This window comes from Oryctolagus cuniculus, chromosome 8 (assembly GCF_964237555.1).
Source record: "Oryctolagus cuniculus chromosome 8, mOryCun1.1, whole genome shotgun sequence".
Classification (NCBI taxonomy): Eukaryota; Metazoa; Chordata; class Mammalia; order Lagomorpha; family Leporidae; genus Oryctolagus; species Oryctolagus cuniculus.
The window spans coordinates 89,749,531-89,762,499 of NC_091439.1; the positions used below are offsets into that span (position 1 = coordinate 89,749,531).

The following is a 12,969-nucleotide window of genomic DNA, read 5'->3' on the forward strand; positions in this document are numbered from 1 at the left end:
CTCAAGGTGGGAGCCGATCTTTCTGAAACCCTCCCCTCCAGCCGATCCCTGCTGGAACTCAGCCTGCTCCTGCTTGTGCTCAGGCTCTAATGCCAGTTTCTCCTGCGAGCTATCCCTCGGTGTGACCCCTCCTCTGAAGAAAGGTCCCCTCCTCTGCATACAGCGACGTGTGAACTTTGCCCCTTGGTCCTTCTCTGACAGGGCGGTGACCCCCAAACTTGGCCCTGCATCAAAATTCCTTGGAGCATTATTAAAAGTGTATGTCCCCCAGCCCCATTCTGAACAGGGGACCCCAGAGTTTATCCTCCTAACACGTGTCCAGGTGATCCCCGTGAAGAAGGTGCCTCAGTCGTGGTGACCACTGTGGTACCCCTTCCCTGGAGGCAGAGAGCAGGAGTGAGTGTGGACCAGTCCCTGGCTCTGAGCTCACCCAGCGGCTTCCTGGGTGATGGGTGCCGGCTGCAGGCACAGCTGTAGATGGACTTTTCTTGCTGTTTCGTTCATATTCTGCTTCCTCAAGAGGGTGAGGTCAGAACAGCGGAGAGTCTGCTTTGCAACGCTCAAACCTCTGGATATGTTCCTTGTTCTCGGGCCTCACAGGTGTCTCCACATCTGGACTGCAAAGTTCAAGTGCCCAGGATTACCCTCGAGGGTTCTGAGTTCAGAGGAGGCTTCCAGGGGTGCATTCTGGGTAGTGGATAAATGGGTGTCCTGGAGTCGGGCAGATCTGGAAGTGAGCCCTATTCTGTTTGTTGGCAAATTGGCCAAGCTTTCCCACCTATAAAGTGAAGGTGATTATGACTTTTGTGTGAGGGTCAGAAATAGCATATGTCAAACACTCAGAACGGGATGCAGCCCTTACTACGGAGGCATGTGGGTATTTCAAAAAAATTCACAAAAAAAGAGAGTTGAAAGGTAAGTTTTATTTTGGAGCAAAAATTTTTGAAATCCAGATGTAGATGGAGCTTTGAAAAGTTTTTAGAAAACACATTATAAAAGAACTCTGCATGGATTCAATTTTTTTTTGCACCAAAGTTAATTTATCTTTTAATTCTGTTCTTCCATGAATCTCTTGAAGTATACACATAGATATTTAAAAATATATTTTAAAGGTCACTGCAGGTCACATAGAGAAATCATGGTGGTGCGGAACTGATGTGGGAGAAGTGGGATCTAATTTGTTAATGCAGGTCCTGCCTGTTGCTTAAAAAGCAGTCTAAGCACAGACACATATGTGGTGCACAAAACGATACAGTTTATTTATAAGGTAAGAAAGCAGACACACATACATGTGGGCACAGTTCGAGTGGGCCAGAGAGAGAAAGGGGTCGGGGTAGGGGACGCCCTCAGCCCTCAGCACCTTCTCTGGTCCTTGGCTCCTTGGAAGAGAGTGAACACCTCCTAGCACCTCCTTTTATGAGGTAGTGTGGGCACCTGGGAGATTTATGACACCTCCATAAATTCCAGAGGAGCTTAATACACATATTTACATGGCGACCCTTCCCCAGAGCCTGATGAAAATGGGGCATCCTGGGAGAGGGGTGTTCTGACACACAGATAGGATGGAATGCCAGGGGCAGGGCCTTGAGGTCTGTGACTCCAGCTCAGCCAGCTACCTGATCCCGTATCAGAACTGCTCAGCAGGGTTGGCGCTGCGTTGGGGTAGGCTAAGCCTCCACCTAGGGCACCAGCATCCCATATGGGTGTCGGTTCAAGTCCCGGCTGCTCCTCTTCCAATCCAGCTTCCTGCTTATGGCCTGGGAAAACAGTAGAAGATGGCCCAAGTACTTGGACCCCTGCACCTGCATAGGAGACCCATAGGAAGCTCCTGGCTTCTGGCTTCGGGTTGGCTCAGCTCCAGCCAATGCAGCCATTTGGGGAGTGAACCAGCGAATGAAAGCCTTCTCTCTCTCTCTCTCTCTCTCTCTCTAACTTTACCACTCAAATAAGTAAATAAAAATCTTTTTAAAAAGCTGTTCAGCAGTGACAGGCCAAGCACTTGCAGTGTGAGATATGGTGCATGCCTTGGGCCATGGGCTGGTGGTTGTACAAGCAAATTTGTATTATTTCCCAGTAAGCTCCTTTCTCCAAAAATACATCTCCCTGGCAGCACTGCTGGGTCCCTGTTTCCTTTTCAGTAGCCAGGTCTGGCACAGATATGCTGTAATAACTTGTTTCCCTCTTGGTTCTTACAATGGACAGGAGAGGGAGAAAAGCCCACAGTGCTCGTGTGGGTCGGCCTTGGGCTGGTCAGAGGCTGGGCGTAGGGCACAGCCAGAGAGCAGCTCTGGAAGGGTTCTGCGTCCACATCCAGGAGAACAAGGCCCTTTGCTAAAACAACTGAAAAAGTAGAATGAAGCACAAAGCAGAGAAGACAGTACCTTCACTGCAGAGAAGGGTAGAGGGAACGTGTGCTCCTTCAGTTCCCATTCGGCCTCCAGGGCCTGACCGCCGGGTGTCCTGTCCCTGGGCCGGTGGTGTAACTTCTGGGACCCTCCCCAAATGCAAAGTGAGGGTAACAGTTAGACCTTCACAGGGCTGTGGGTGGCCTTGTTAAAATGACGTCCACAAAGCACTTTCCACGTTCAGTAAATGTTTGTTGAAGAGTGAATAATTTAGCCAGGACTTCAGTACACAATGCGAAATTAAGTAATACGGGGACAAATGAGCTCAGGAAATAAAATATAAATTCTGAGCCAGGAGATACGGGATGGTATCCCCTCCTCCCTCTCTGTTTATTTATCTATTTACAAATTTATTTTATTCATTTCAAAGGCAGAGTTACAGAAATAGAGAAGGAGAGACAGAGAGGGAGACAGATATTCCAGCCTCTGGTTCACTCCCCGAAGTGGCTGCAATGGCCAGGGCTGGGCCAGGCCCAAGCCAGGAGCCAGGAGCTTCTTCCAGGTTTCCCACAGGCATAAACTGACCCAAATGCTTGGTCCATCCTCCACTGCTTTCCCAGGCCATCAGCAGGCAGCCGGATTGGAAGTGGAGCAGCCAGGCCTCGATAGACGCCCACATGGGATGCCAGGGTTGCAGGCAGCAGCTTAACCCGCGGCTCCGTTTCCCCCACACACTTTTATTTATGTGTATATATGTTTTTTCCCCTTTAGGAACGAGGTATGTGGGCAGGAAGTTTGTGTTCATGTTAGACTTTAAGGATACCATCATTCATTTCTGTTTTTCCTGAACTGCAGGTGCTCCCATCATCATGTCTTTCCCACACTTTTACCAAGCAGATGAGAGGTTTGTTTCTGCCATAGGAGGCATGCATCCAAACAAGGAAGACCACGAGACCTTTGTGGACATTAATCCCGTGAGTACACACCCCTCCCCGCCAGGAGCCTGTATTCCATTCTCTCTGCGTAGTGCTCGCTAGTACAGCCCTGAGCACACCTAAGAAGCGCGCTATCCACCTTGCATAGACGTGTTCACGGGGGGCAAACAGCTCAGTGCAAGTTGAGGTACAGTCTCAGTACAGTGCTGGGGACCTCATATGCAGAAATACAGCTGTGGGAGTGCAGTCCCTGAAGACCCCTGAGACTGAGCCACGTAACCCACTCAGACTTGTGCGGCCCACCCTGTGCACACTCATGTTGCTCCCACAGGGCACAGACGCCTAAGGTGCAGGAGACCCCTCCTGCTGTCTCTCCACCAGGACAATTTAAATTTACACATGGAAATTTAAATATGTAAATTAACACATGGGAAAGTAGGTGTGTAAATTTCCATATGTAAATGAGTTTCCATCACTTTCAGCAAACCCCTCTACAGGTATCTTTGACAGTTTACTGCAGGATCTTACTAATTTTTTTAAAGGAACAGCTGTATTATTCTCTTTTTAAAAAAGATTTATTTATTTTTTTATTTCAAAGTGAGAGTTAGAGAGAGAGAGAAGGAGAGACAGAGAGAGAGGTCTCCCCAATTGGCCGCAACGGCTGGAGCTGCGCCAATCCAAAACCAGGAGCCAGGAGCTTCCTCCTGGTCTCCCACGTGGGTACAGGGGCCCAAGCATTTGGACCATCTTCCACTGCCCTCCCGGGCCATAGCAGAGAGCTGGATCAGAAGAGGAGCAGCCGGGACTAGAACCGGCGTCCATATGGGATGCCGACGCTTCAGGCCAGGGCGTTAGCCTGCTGCGCCACAGCGCCGGCCCCCAAGATCTTACTAATTTTAAAAGTATAAGATACATCCACTTTGTTTATTTCTGTATTTATTTATTTATTTTTAAAGATTTATTTAAAAGGGAGGGAAAGAGAGAAAGAGAGAGAAATTGATCTTCCATCCTCCGGCTGCAACAGGCAGGGCTGTGCCAGGCCGAAGCCAGGAGCCAGGAGCCAGGAGCTTCTTCCAGGTCTCCCATGTGGGTGCAGGGGCCCAAGGACTTGGGTCATCTTCTGCTGCTTTTCCCAGGCCATGGCAGGGAGCTGGATCAGAAGTGGTGCAGCTGGGGTTCGAACCGGCGCCCACATGGGATGCCAGCATCGCAGGCGGTGGCTTTACCTACTACACCAAGTGCGGGCCCCATACATCCACTTTAACCCTGCACTCATAGAGGAGAAAACTAAGACCATACTTCCAGGATGTGGGTACCGGGAGAGCCTGTCACTGTCGAACCTTGACCAGAGCTAAGATACTTGGTTCTTGAGGCTCTGGGCACCAAGGAACGCTAAAGCAGTATGAGAGCATTTTTTCAACACCACGCTGCACGGGGCGCTTCAGTCATGGCCACACTCCTGGCTGTTGTATCTGAGAAACCTGGAATCTTACCCTTCGGCCAATGAGGTCAGCTGTGGCTTGCTCCCTTTTTTCTCGTAGCCATCGGTCAGTGCCCTTTCATCCAGAGTGTGAGTGGTGCTTGTCACCAGGAGAAAGCACAGTGCCTAATCTTAGGGCTGGGTGGAGCTGGCCCCGGGAGACAGTGCTGCAGCCTCGCGTGGGCTCTGTGGGTGGGTCCCATGGGTGGGCCCCGGACTTGGGCTTCATTCTCCAGCAGAGACTGCCCTCCTCCTCCTGGCCCTCTGACAGACAGCTGCCTGCAGATCCAGACCCAGCAGGCAGCTACGGCACCCCCATCTGGCTGGAGTCCTTGGGACTTGGCTACTCAAAGTGGCAGGCTCCTGGGAGCTTGTTAGTCCAAATCTGAACCCGAATCCAAGTCTGCATTTTATGAGGCTTCCCAAGGACTGACGTCCATATTGAAGTTCGAGAAGCCTTGCTCTACCCAAGCCAACCCATAGTTCTCCTTCTGTTCTGAGGATCTGCTTTCCTGTCCCGCTCTGCCCATCAGTCACGGTCATGGCCCCCGTTTGTCAGGACCACACAGAAAGCGTGCCCCAGTGAAGTTCTGTTTGCAGTTCGATCAGTCCTGACGTTTTCTTCTCATGTCTCTGATTTGCAGTTGACTGGAATTATCCTACGAGCAGCCAAGAGGTTCCAGATCAACGTTTATGTCAAGAAATTAGATGACTTCCTGTAAGTTCCACTTCTCTCTATGGAGGCGGAGAGTAGCTTGCTACGGTGGCTTTCCCGTGGGTTGCTGTAGGAGAGGAGCCACAGCCCGCTTGAACTCTGCCCCCACTGCCCTTCAGGGCCAGGGCATGATCCGCTCTGCCATGGCTGCCCAGGTCTTGCATTCCCTTGTTTTATTTAATCAAGCACTGCAGGCGCTCTCCATGGCTCAGGCACTGTTCTAAGCACTTTCCATGCAATAACTTGGAATTGGCACTAACCCATTTTGCAGATGAGGAAAGTGAGGCACAGAGTGTAAGTGATGTTCTGGGACTCATACAGGAAGTTGGGTTGCGTGGATGCCACTGAGCAGTCCCCTCACCCACTGGACTCTGGCTGCCTCTCCTGCTCTCTGCTCTCGGGTCCTCCCCGGCGCCAGCAACAAGCCCTCGTTTGGGCAAGGAAAACAGGCTCTTGAATCCATCCTTTCCTCTTCCGCTCCGTCTTCAGCCCGCTCAGACTCTGCAGTGGGAATCTTCTGGAAACTACAATGTTGAATAAAAAAAAGAACAAGATGCAAAACTATATATAATATCCGCTAGCTATCTGCCAGTCAATGAAAAGTGGCCTCTTTTGCTAATGGAATGGGCCAGATTTAACCCTTCGTGTCATGGACCTTTCTAAGAAGCAAAAGTGGTTTGTAAGAATCCCTTTTGCCAGCTTCTCAGATAGTATAAAAGGCCTTCAAAGAGTTCATGGGGAATATATATGATGAAAAAACCTATGTGTGGAATTCAACATTTTTGCACCAAAAAACCTTATCTTTTTTAAATGATGCATTGTTGGAAAGTACTTTTTTTTTTTTTTTTTTTTGACAGGCAGAGTGGACAGTGAGAGAGAGAGACAGAGAGAAAGGTCTTCCTTTGCCGTTGGTTCACCCTCCAATGGCCGCTGCGGCTGGCGCGCTGCGGCCCGCGCACCGCGCTGATCCGATGGCAGGAGCCAGGTGCTTATCCTGGTCTCCCATGGGGTGCAGGGCCCAAGCACTTGGGCCATCCTCCACTGCACTCCCGGGCCACAGCAGAGAGCTGGCCTGGAAGAGGGGCAACCGGGACAGAATCCGGCGCCCCGACCGGGACTAGAACCCGGTGTGCCGGCGCCGCAAGGCGGAGGATTAGCCTAGTGAGCCGCGGCGCCGGCCGGAAAGTACTTTTGAACATTATTTATTGGGCTGGCGCCGCGGCTCACTAGGCTAATCCTCCGCCTTGCGGCGCCGGCACACCGGGTTCTAGTCCCGGTCGGGGCGCCGGATTCTGTCCCGGTTGCCCCTCTTCCAGGCCAACTCTCTGCTGTGGCCCGGGAGTGCAGTGGAGGATGGCCCAGGTGCTTGGGCCCTGCACCCCATGGGAGACCAGGATAAGTACCTGGCTCCTGCCATTGGATCAGTGCGGTGCGCCGGCCGCAGCGGCCATTGGAGGGTGAACCAACGGCAAAAGGAAGACCTTTCTCTCTGTCTCTCTCTCTCTCACTGTCCACTCTGCCTGTCCAAAAAAAAAAAATAAATAAATAAATAAAAAAAAAAGAATTGAATGTGGTAATGTCTCCAAACACTCAGGGCTGGGCTGACACGTGGTCAGCCCTCACTGGCCCTTGTTCTGAAGACAGCTGGTACACCGCCTAATTCTAGAACATTCTGAGATTGAATGCAGCATTGTTGAGCTGGCTGTGGTCTTCCCTGTGCTCACTCTGGGGAGAAGAATTTGCTTTCAGTATCCACTGTTTTGATAAAAACACTACATAATAAATGAGCAGTATGTGCACTGCTAGGCTTCCATTGACTTCCAATTTATATGTAGTTGCAAAGATAGCGAAGAAGCCTGCAGTGGATTCCAGGTAATTTAATGAAGTAAATGCGCTGTAGTTTCCATACACAGGTGTCCCTCCGGGTAAGTGTGCCAGGACAAGGTTGTCTATGAAATAATCTCACTCTTTGTCTTTGTAGTGAAACAGGGGACATCAGAACCATGGTTTTCCCAGTGATGTATCTCAACGAGGTAAGTCCTCCCAGTGGGAGACACCTGTATGCTTTAGCTGTCCCAGCCTGGAAAACTTCCACTGTGACATCTGCTCTTGTAGCTCTGCCTAACTGAATTTATTAAAAAAGAGGGAAAAGTTTATTTTAAAAAGTTTTTGTGTTTATTTACTTATGCAGGCGACAGAGGCGAGCATTTGGTATAGGGTTAAGTTGCTGCTTGGGACACCTGCATCCCATATTGGAGTGGCTGGTTTGAGTCCTGGCTACTCCACTTCTGCTGCCTGCTCATGCACTTGCCAATTTCTGGGACCTGCTTGTTATTACTTCCGGGCTGTCCTTACACAAGGTCTTCAAAAAGTTCACAGAAATTGCAAGACGTTTTGCACCCAAATAAACGTCTCTTTTGATTACACTGGCCGTGAATTTTTAGAGGGACCCTTGTGTGGGGTGTGGGGTGTGGGGCGGGAATGTAAATGAGAGTCCCTGAAGATGCACAAGGCCCCTTTCCTGCCTGCTTGTGTCTGTAGCCCTTGCTCAGCGGAGGGCTCCTCTCGCAACTTTTGCTTCACATCTTCGTTGAAAAGTAGATTGAGTGCAGGGCCGGGGAGTGAAGCCTTGTGCCTTGGCTGCCTCCTGGAAAGAGTTTGATTTTCCTCCTCTAGGAAGAGAGAGGCTTCCCCTCTGCCTTTGGACTGAGGAGGAAACTGAGCCGGTGGGGCCCCGGCCCATTATTGCAAGAGCTGCCCAAGAGCCCAGACCTGCGGCTCAGTGCAGTGAAAATGAAGCCTAAGCCGATGAGGAATTGTTGCCTGCAGTTTTATGGAAAGAAATCCCTCAGATCCCTTACCTAGGTTGCGGGGGTGATGATCCCTGGGCTCTGGATGCAGCAAGTGTTGTTCCAGGACACTTCCTTAGTTGTCAGCACCCCCGAGTTCTCCCTTGTCCCACAGCTTCCTCGACACTTGCTGGCCCTCATTACCATAGCTGTAACCAAGAGAAAAGGCATACTTTCATAATGGATCCAAGAGAACATTTATATATTTATACACCATTTAAAGAAAATTGAGAGACAGAGAAAAAGAGAGAGAGAAAGATTGACTTCCTACCCTCTGGTTCACTCTCAAAATGCCTACAATGGCCGGGGCTGGGCCAGACTGAAGCCAGGAGGTAGGAACTCAATCCAGGCCTCACCCGTGGATGAGTACTTGACCCATCACCTGCTGCCTCTCAGTGTCTGTAATAGAAGACGGCTGGGAGTGGAGCTGGGACTTGAACCCAGGCACTCCGATATGGCACACAGGTGTCTTAACTAGTAGGCCAACCGCCTGCCTACCGACCATTTTTTTTTTTGCAAGTTTCACTCATTCGTTCTGATAGCTGGACAGTCATTGAGCTGGGTGCTGGGTGCTGAGTGCTATTCCCAGCGTGGAGGTGGCTGACCTCAGTCACTGGGAGATCCACAGGTGATGCCGAGTGAGATGGAAGCTTAGCGAGGGGCCTTCAACCGGGCTGAAGGATGAGTTGGGATTGTGTAATACAAAACAGAAGATGATATTATCGGTATTTTTGTGTACTTCCCCCCTCCTTTTTCCAACCTGTGTTAAGAGAAATCAATATCTTTAGAAAAAAAAAGAGATGGATGAATAGATGCCCCCGATACTCAGTGCGTAAGGGAAGGGCACATGCAGATTGTGACTAATGATTTGAAAGAAAGGTGTAGCAAAAAAAAGAGAAAAAAACCATTGCAGCCTGGACCACGGTCTCCAAGGGAACCCTGTCTTCTTGCCCCTCCAGAGTGTTCTCCTTGACAAAGAGTCTGCAAGTCGACTCAAGTCTGTGATTAACACGACTATGATTATCACCAACATCCCCTACATCATCATGGCCCTGGGTGTGCTCCTGGGTTTGGTCTTCACCTGGCTTGCGTGCCGAGGACAGGGGTCGATGGATGAGGTGAGTACCGGCTGAAGGAACCTCTCCCTTATGTGTGACTTTACCTGGGCAGTGCCTCAGCTGTGCTTCCTTGAAGGGCTGTCAGCTGGGCGTGAGGATGGATTCTGGGGGGTTTTGCTGGGCACGGTGATTTTGTGGTTGCATTACTGCCAGACCCCAAGGGAAGCAGGAAGGTGTGAATTATCTCACCCGCAGTTAGCCATCTTCAGGGGTTCTGCAAGTCATTATTGAGGACCTACCGCCTCTGAGACGCCATTCCCTAGTAGGTGTGAGAGCAGGGAGGGGGGACCTGGGCCAGCGCAGAGACAGGCGCTGCTGGGGCATGGGGCAAGGGGGTGGTCAGAGAGGGCCTCCTGGAGGAGGTCAGGGCTGAGTCTTAAAGAATAAGGTGCTGGGAGAGGGGAGGGGAGGGGAAAGGGGAGAGGAGAGAGGACAGAGGGGAAGGAAGGGAAGAGAGGAGGGGAGCAAGCCTCCCTCCTGTCAGTCTCTCCTCCCACCGTCCTCAGCCTCCATCCCTGCCCCAGCTTTTCACACCTGGGGGAGAAGCCTGTGCCATCAACATCTGATTCCCTGCGTGTTTGCCTCTCTGTCTCAGGGAACGGCGGATGAAAGAGCGCCTCTCATAAGAACCTAAGTGGACGGGGACTATCGCTGAGCTTGGAGAAGGCACCCAGCCTGCGTGGTCCTGACCTAGACCACAGCTGGGCACGGCCTCCGCGTCCTCACGGGCTGTGGCCTGGGGAAGGGAGGGAAGACGCCGTGCCGGCAGGTGTTGCAAGCATTCTGGCCAGAGGCTGATGGACAGACGGGCTGACAATGCTGGCCATTGTGCTTCATAAAATCACGCGCTCTGAAATTGTTTTCTCATGTGTCTAGCAGGTATTTAACGGGCTCCTTTAGTTTTTTGTTGTCGTTGGGTGCTGGTAGCTCCAGAACTCCGTGAGCACTGCTGTGGATTTACTGTTTCTGCACCACTTGTTCATGCTGCTTGGTCTAACCTTACTCAGTATGCTTCATTTACCAAACTTGGGGCTCAAAATCCATATGTACCATTTTGTGTTCTATTCCTCCATTTCACTCCCAAAACTGAAGTAAATAAGAGTTTGGAACCCAGGGTACACTGGTAGCCTCATCCAAATCACTATTCTAACGCACCTGCTTTCTGCTGTGTGAGTGATGCCTAAGTAATGCGGGGGATGATGAGTACAGCTGTTTCGTGTAGAGTAGGGCTACCTGCTAGTTACAGCGCTTGTGGACAGTTAAGTGGCGTGGTTTTAGTCACAGTGATCTTGATGTAGGAAGATGCTTCTGGGAGAATGCAATCAGTAACTTCCCCAGTCACCTGCCAACCGTGCTTCTGTGTTAGCTGCAATTGTATTGAGTACTTCCCAGTACTAGTGAGTGATTATTTGTAAAATTGGAATATAGGAAATCCATCCACCCAAAGACTGAGTTACACGGAACTTTCTGGAAGTCTCACTAGACCAGAGCGACATATCTTCTGGGCAAGGCTTCTTGGTAGCTTTGAAATAGTTTTTTAAATCCGTTCTTTCCTCAGATCGAGTTTCTTCCAGTGTTTTTGGACTTGCTGTCACTGAATAGAGGAAAGCGTGCCCTATACTTCCCATGACAATCATTCTGCCGACAGCATGATGCGGCTTGAAAATATTGCATGAAAGTCCTGGAAGGAAAGGTCTTCTGGGAACAGAAGCAGAACTCAGCAGTCTCCTTGGCTTTCGGTGTGGCCTCAGCCGGAGGGCTGGGCTCCACCATACACCACAGTGTTAAGCATTCAAGCAGATCGCAGGGCATTTTGATTGTCAGGAGTCACCACTCATTTTTAATTGAGAAGCCGGTATAGTTACCTGGCGCAGTGCTTACAGAATTCCTTAACAACTGAATCATTCTTGAAGCGTCTTTGTTTAAGACTGGATTTCAGTGTAAGCAAATGAAAGAGGAAGCCCTGGCCTTCATAGCTGCTTCTCCCTTTATGCAGGTAAAGGTCCCTTGAGCTTTGCACGTCCAGTCTTCCCTTTCTCTACACTAACGCAATATGTGACATGTCACCCTTCCTGAAGGGTGAATTCATTCAACTCTCGACTTCTCGATAAATCAAGGTAGGATTTTTAGATGCCCTGAATTGCCAAAATGTGAAAAACAAAACTGAAAATAATTGGTCTTCAGGAATGCTAACCATCTATTATTTTTGGAATGTATCAGTATTTAACGAGATAATTGCCATACCTAACTCCTCGTGCCGCTACTTACCCACGCTAATCAAATTGATAAACCAGTGCATGCTCATTGGTTCAGTCCTATGTTCAGGATGTAACCGTCCGAGAAGGGACATTTGTAAAAGCAGTGGAGGATGGCAGTGAATCGTGCACACCCTGAGCCTGAACTTCGCACAGGCATGTCTGTGTCTGATTCTGAATAGGTACTTGGCTTACAATCACATTTGATTTACTTTCCTTCCAAAAAGTCCCCACAAACCCAAAAACTGAAGTCAGAATTCTGACTTGGTTCAGAAGAATGAATGTTCCAATTTGATTTTAGGTTGAAAATAAACTCTTCCTCGTGCTCATTCTCTTGCAGCCATTATCCTGGAAAGACCCCCCCCCCCCCATTGTCAGCATTGTCAGGATCCCAGAATGCAGGTGGTCCAACCTGTGATACCCAACTTCCAGAGAAACCGAGACAGAGAGCCTCACTCACTCCTCTCAGGGAACATTGGGAGCAGCGCACAGGGCAGGACGTGGGCTTTGTCACTTTCAGCTTCAGATTTTTCCCCACTACACTTTCTTGCCTCGTGTTCTAGAAAGAGCACTAAGGGTCAAGTGGAACAAGTACTTCATGACTAACCCCTATTGGGGTTCTTACTTAGGGGCGGGCTGGTTTGAATTTAAATCGCTTGAGGTCTGAGTTCTGCAGCAGGGATCCCCAGACGGGGCCTTCTGGGCAGGGAGACTGCAGGAAGTGGCCTGTGCCTATGAAAGAGAACACTAATCAGAACGCATTTCATGTAGCCAACGAACCTGGTTCATTTCATCTGATTGACTTGTTTCCTGCTCCTCTCGATGCAATGAAATGTTTCACTAATAAAAACTCTTTATATAAAACAGCAGTGGGAGTCAATGTCATTGTGTGGCCACTGGTCACCGAGTCTCGTTTGAAAGACGCCCTGGACCGACGGCAGTGCTGAGTTAGGCCGCTCAGGCCACCTCTGATGCCAGCTGGTTTCACCTGACAAGCAGCAGGTGCCAGAGCCCTAGAAACCCCCCGTGGAGGTTAGTGTTCCAGCCCTCAGGGCCTCTTCTCCACCAGGACTGCCCACAGTGGGAACCGTTGTCTCTCCTGGTAGCTCATCCCCAGAAGCACTCTCCCCACGGCCTCCCTGCTGCCCCTCTCCAAGCTCCTACCTGCACGAACATCCTTGCCTCAGGGCTGCTTCCAGGTCAGCATAACTAAATCCAGACAAGTGCTCCAGAAGGGTTCTGTGGAACAGGAGCTCCTGGAGAGGAACCAGG

At 50.2% G+C, this 12,969-nt stretch overlaps 1 protein-coding gene across 1 annotated transcript in view; it reads left to right on the plus strand.

The window, feature by feature from the left end:
- SCARB2 (scavenger receptor class B member 2) overlaps nucleotides 1–12,563 on the plus strand; it is a 73,064-nt gene extending 60,501 nt beyond the window's left edge. The window contains exons 8-12 of the mRNA XM_002717104.5: nucleotides 3,201–3,319; nucleotides 5,405–5,478; nucleotides 7,457–7,508; nucleotides 9,284–9,442; nucleotides 10,038–12,563. Coding sequence (XP_002717150.1) covers nucleotides 3,201–3,319; nucleotides 5,405–5,478; nucleotides 7,457–7,508; nucleotides 9,284–9,442; nucleotides 10,038–10,076 — 443 coding nt within the window. The 3' untranslated portion in view covers nucleotides 10,077–12,563. The remainder of the gene's footprint in view (nucleotides 1–3,200; nucleotides 3,320–5,404; nucleotides 5,479–7,456; nucleotides 7,509–9,283; nucleotides 9,443–10,037) is intronic.
- Nucleotides 12,564–12,969: the final 406 nt, after the last annotated feature.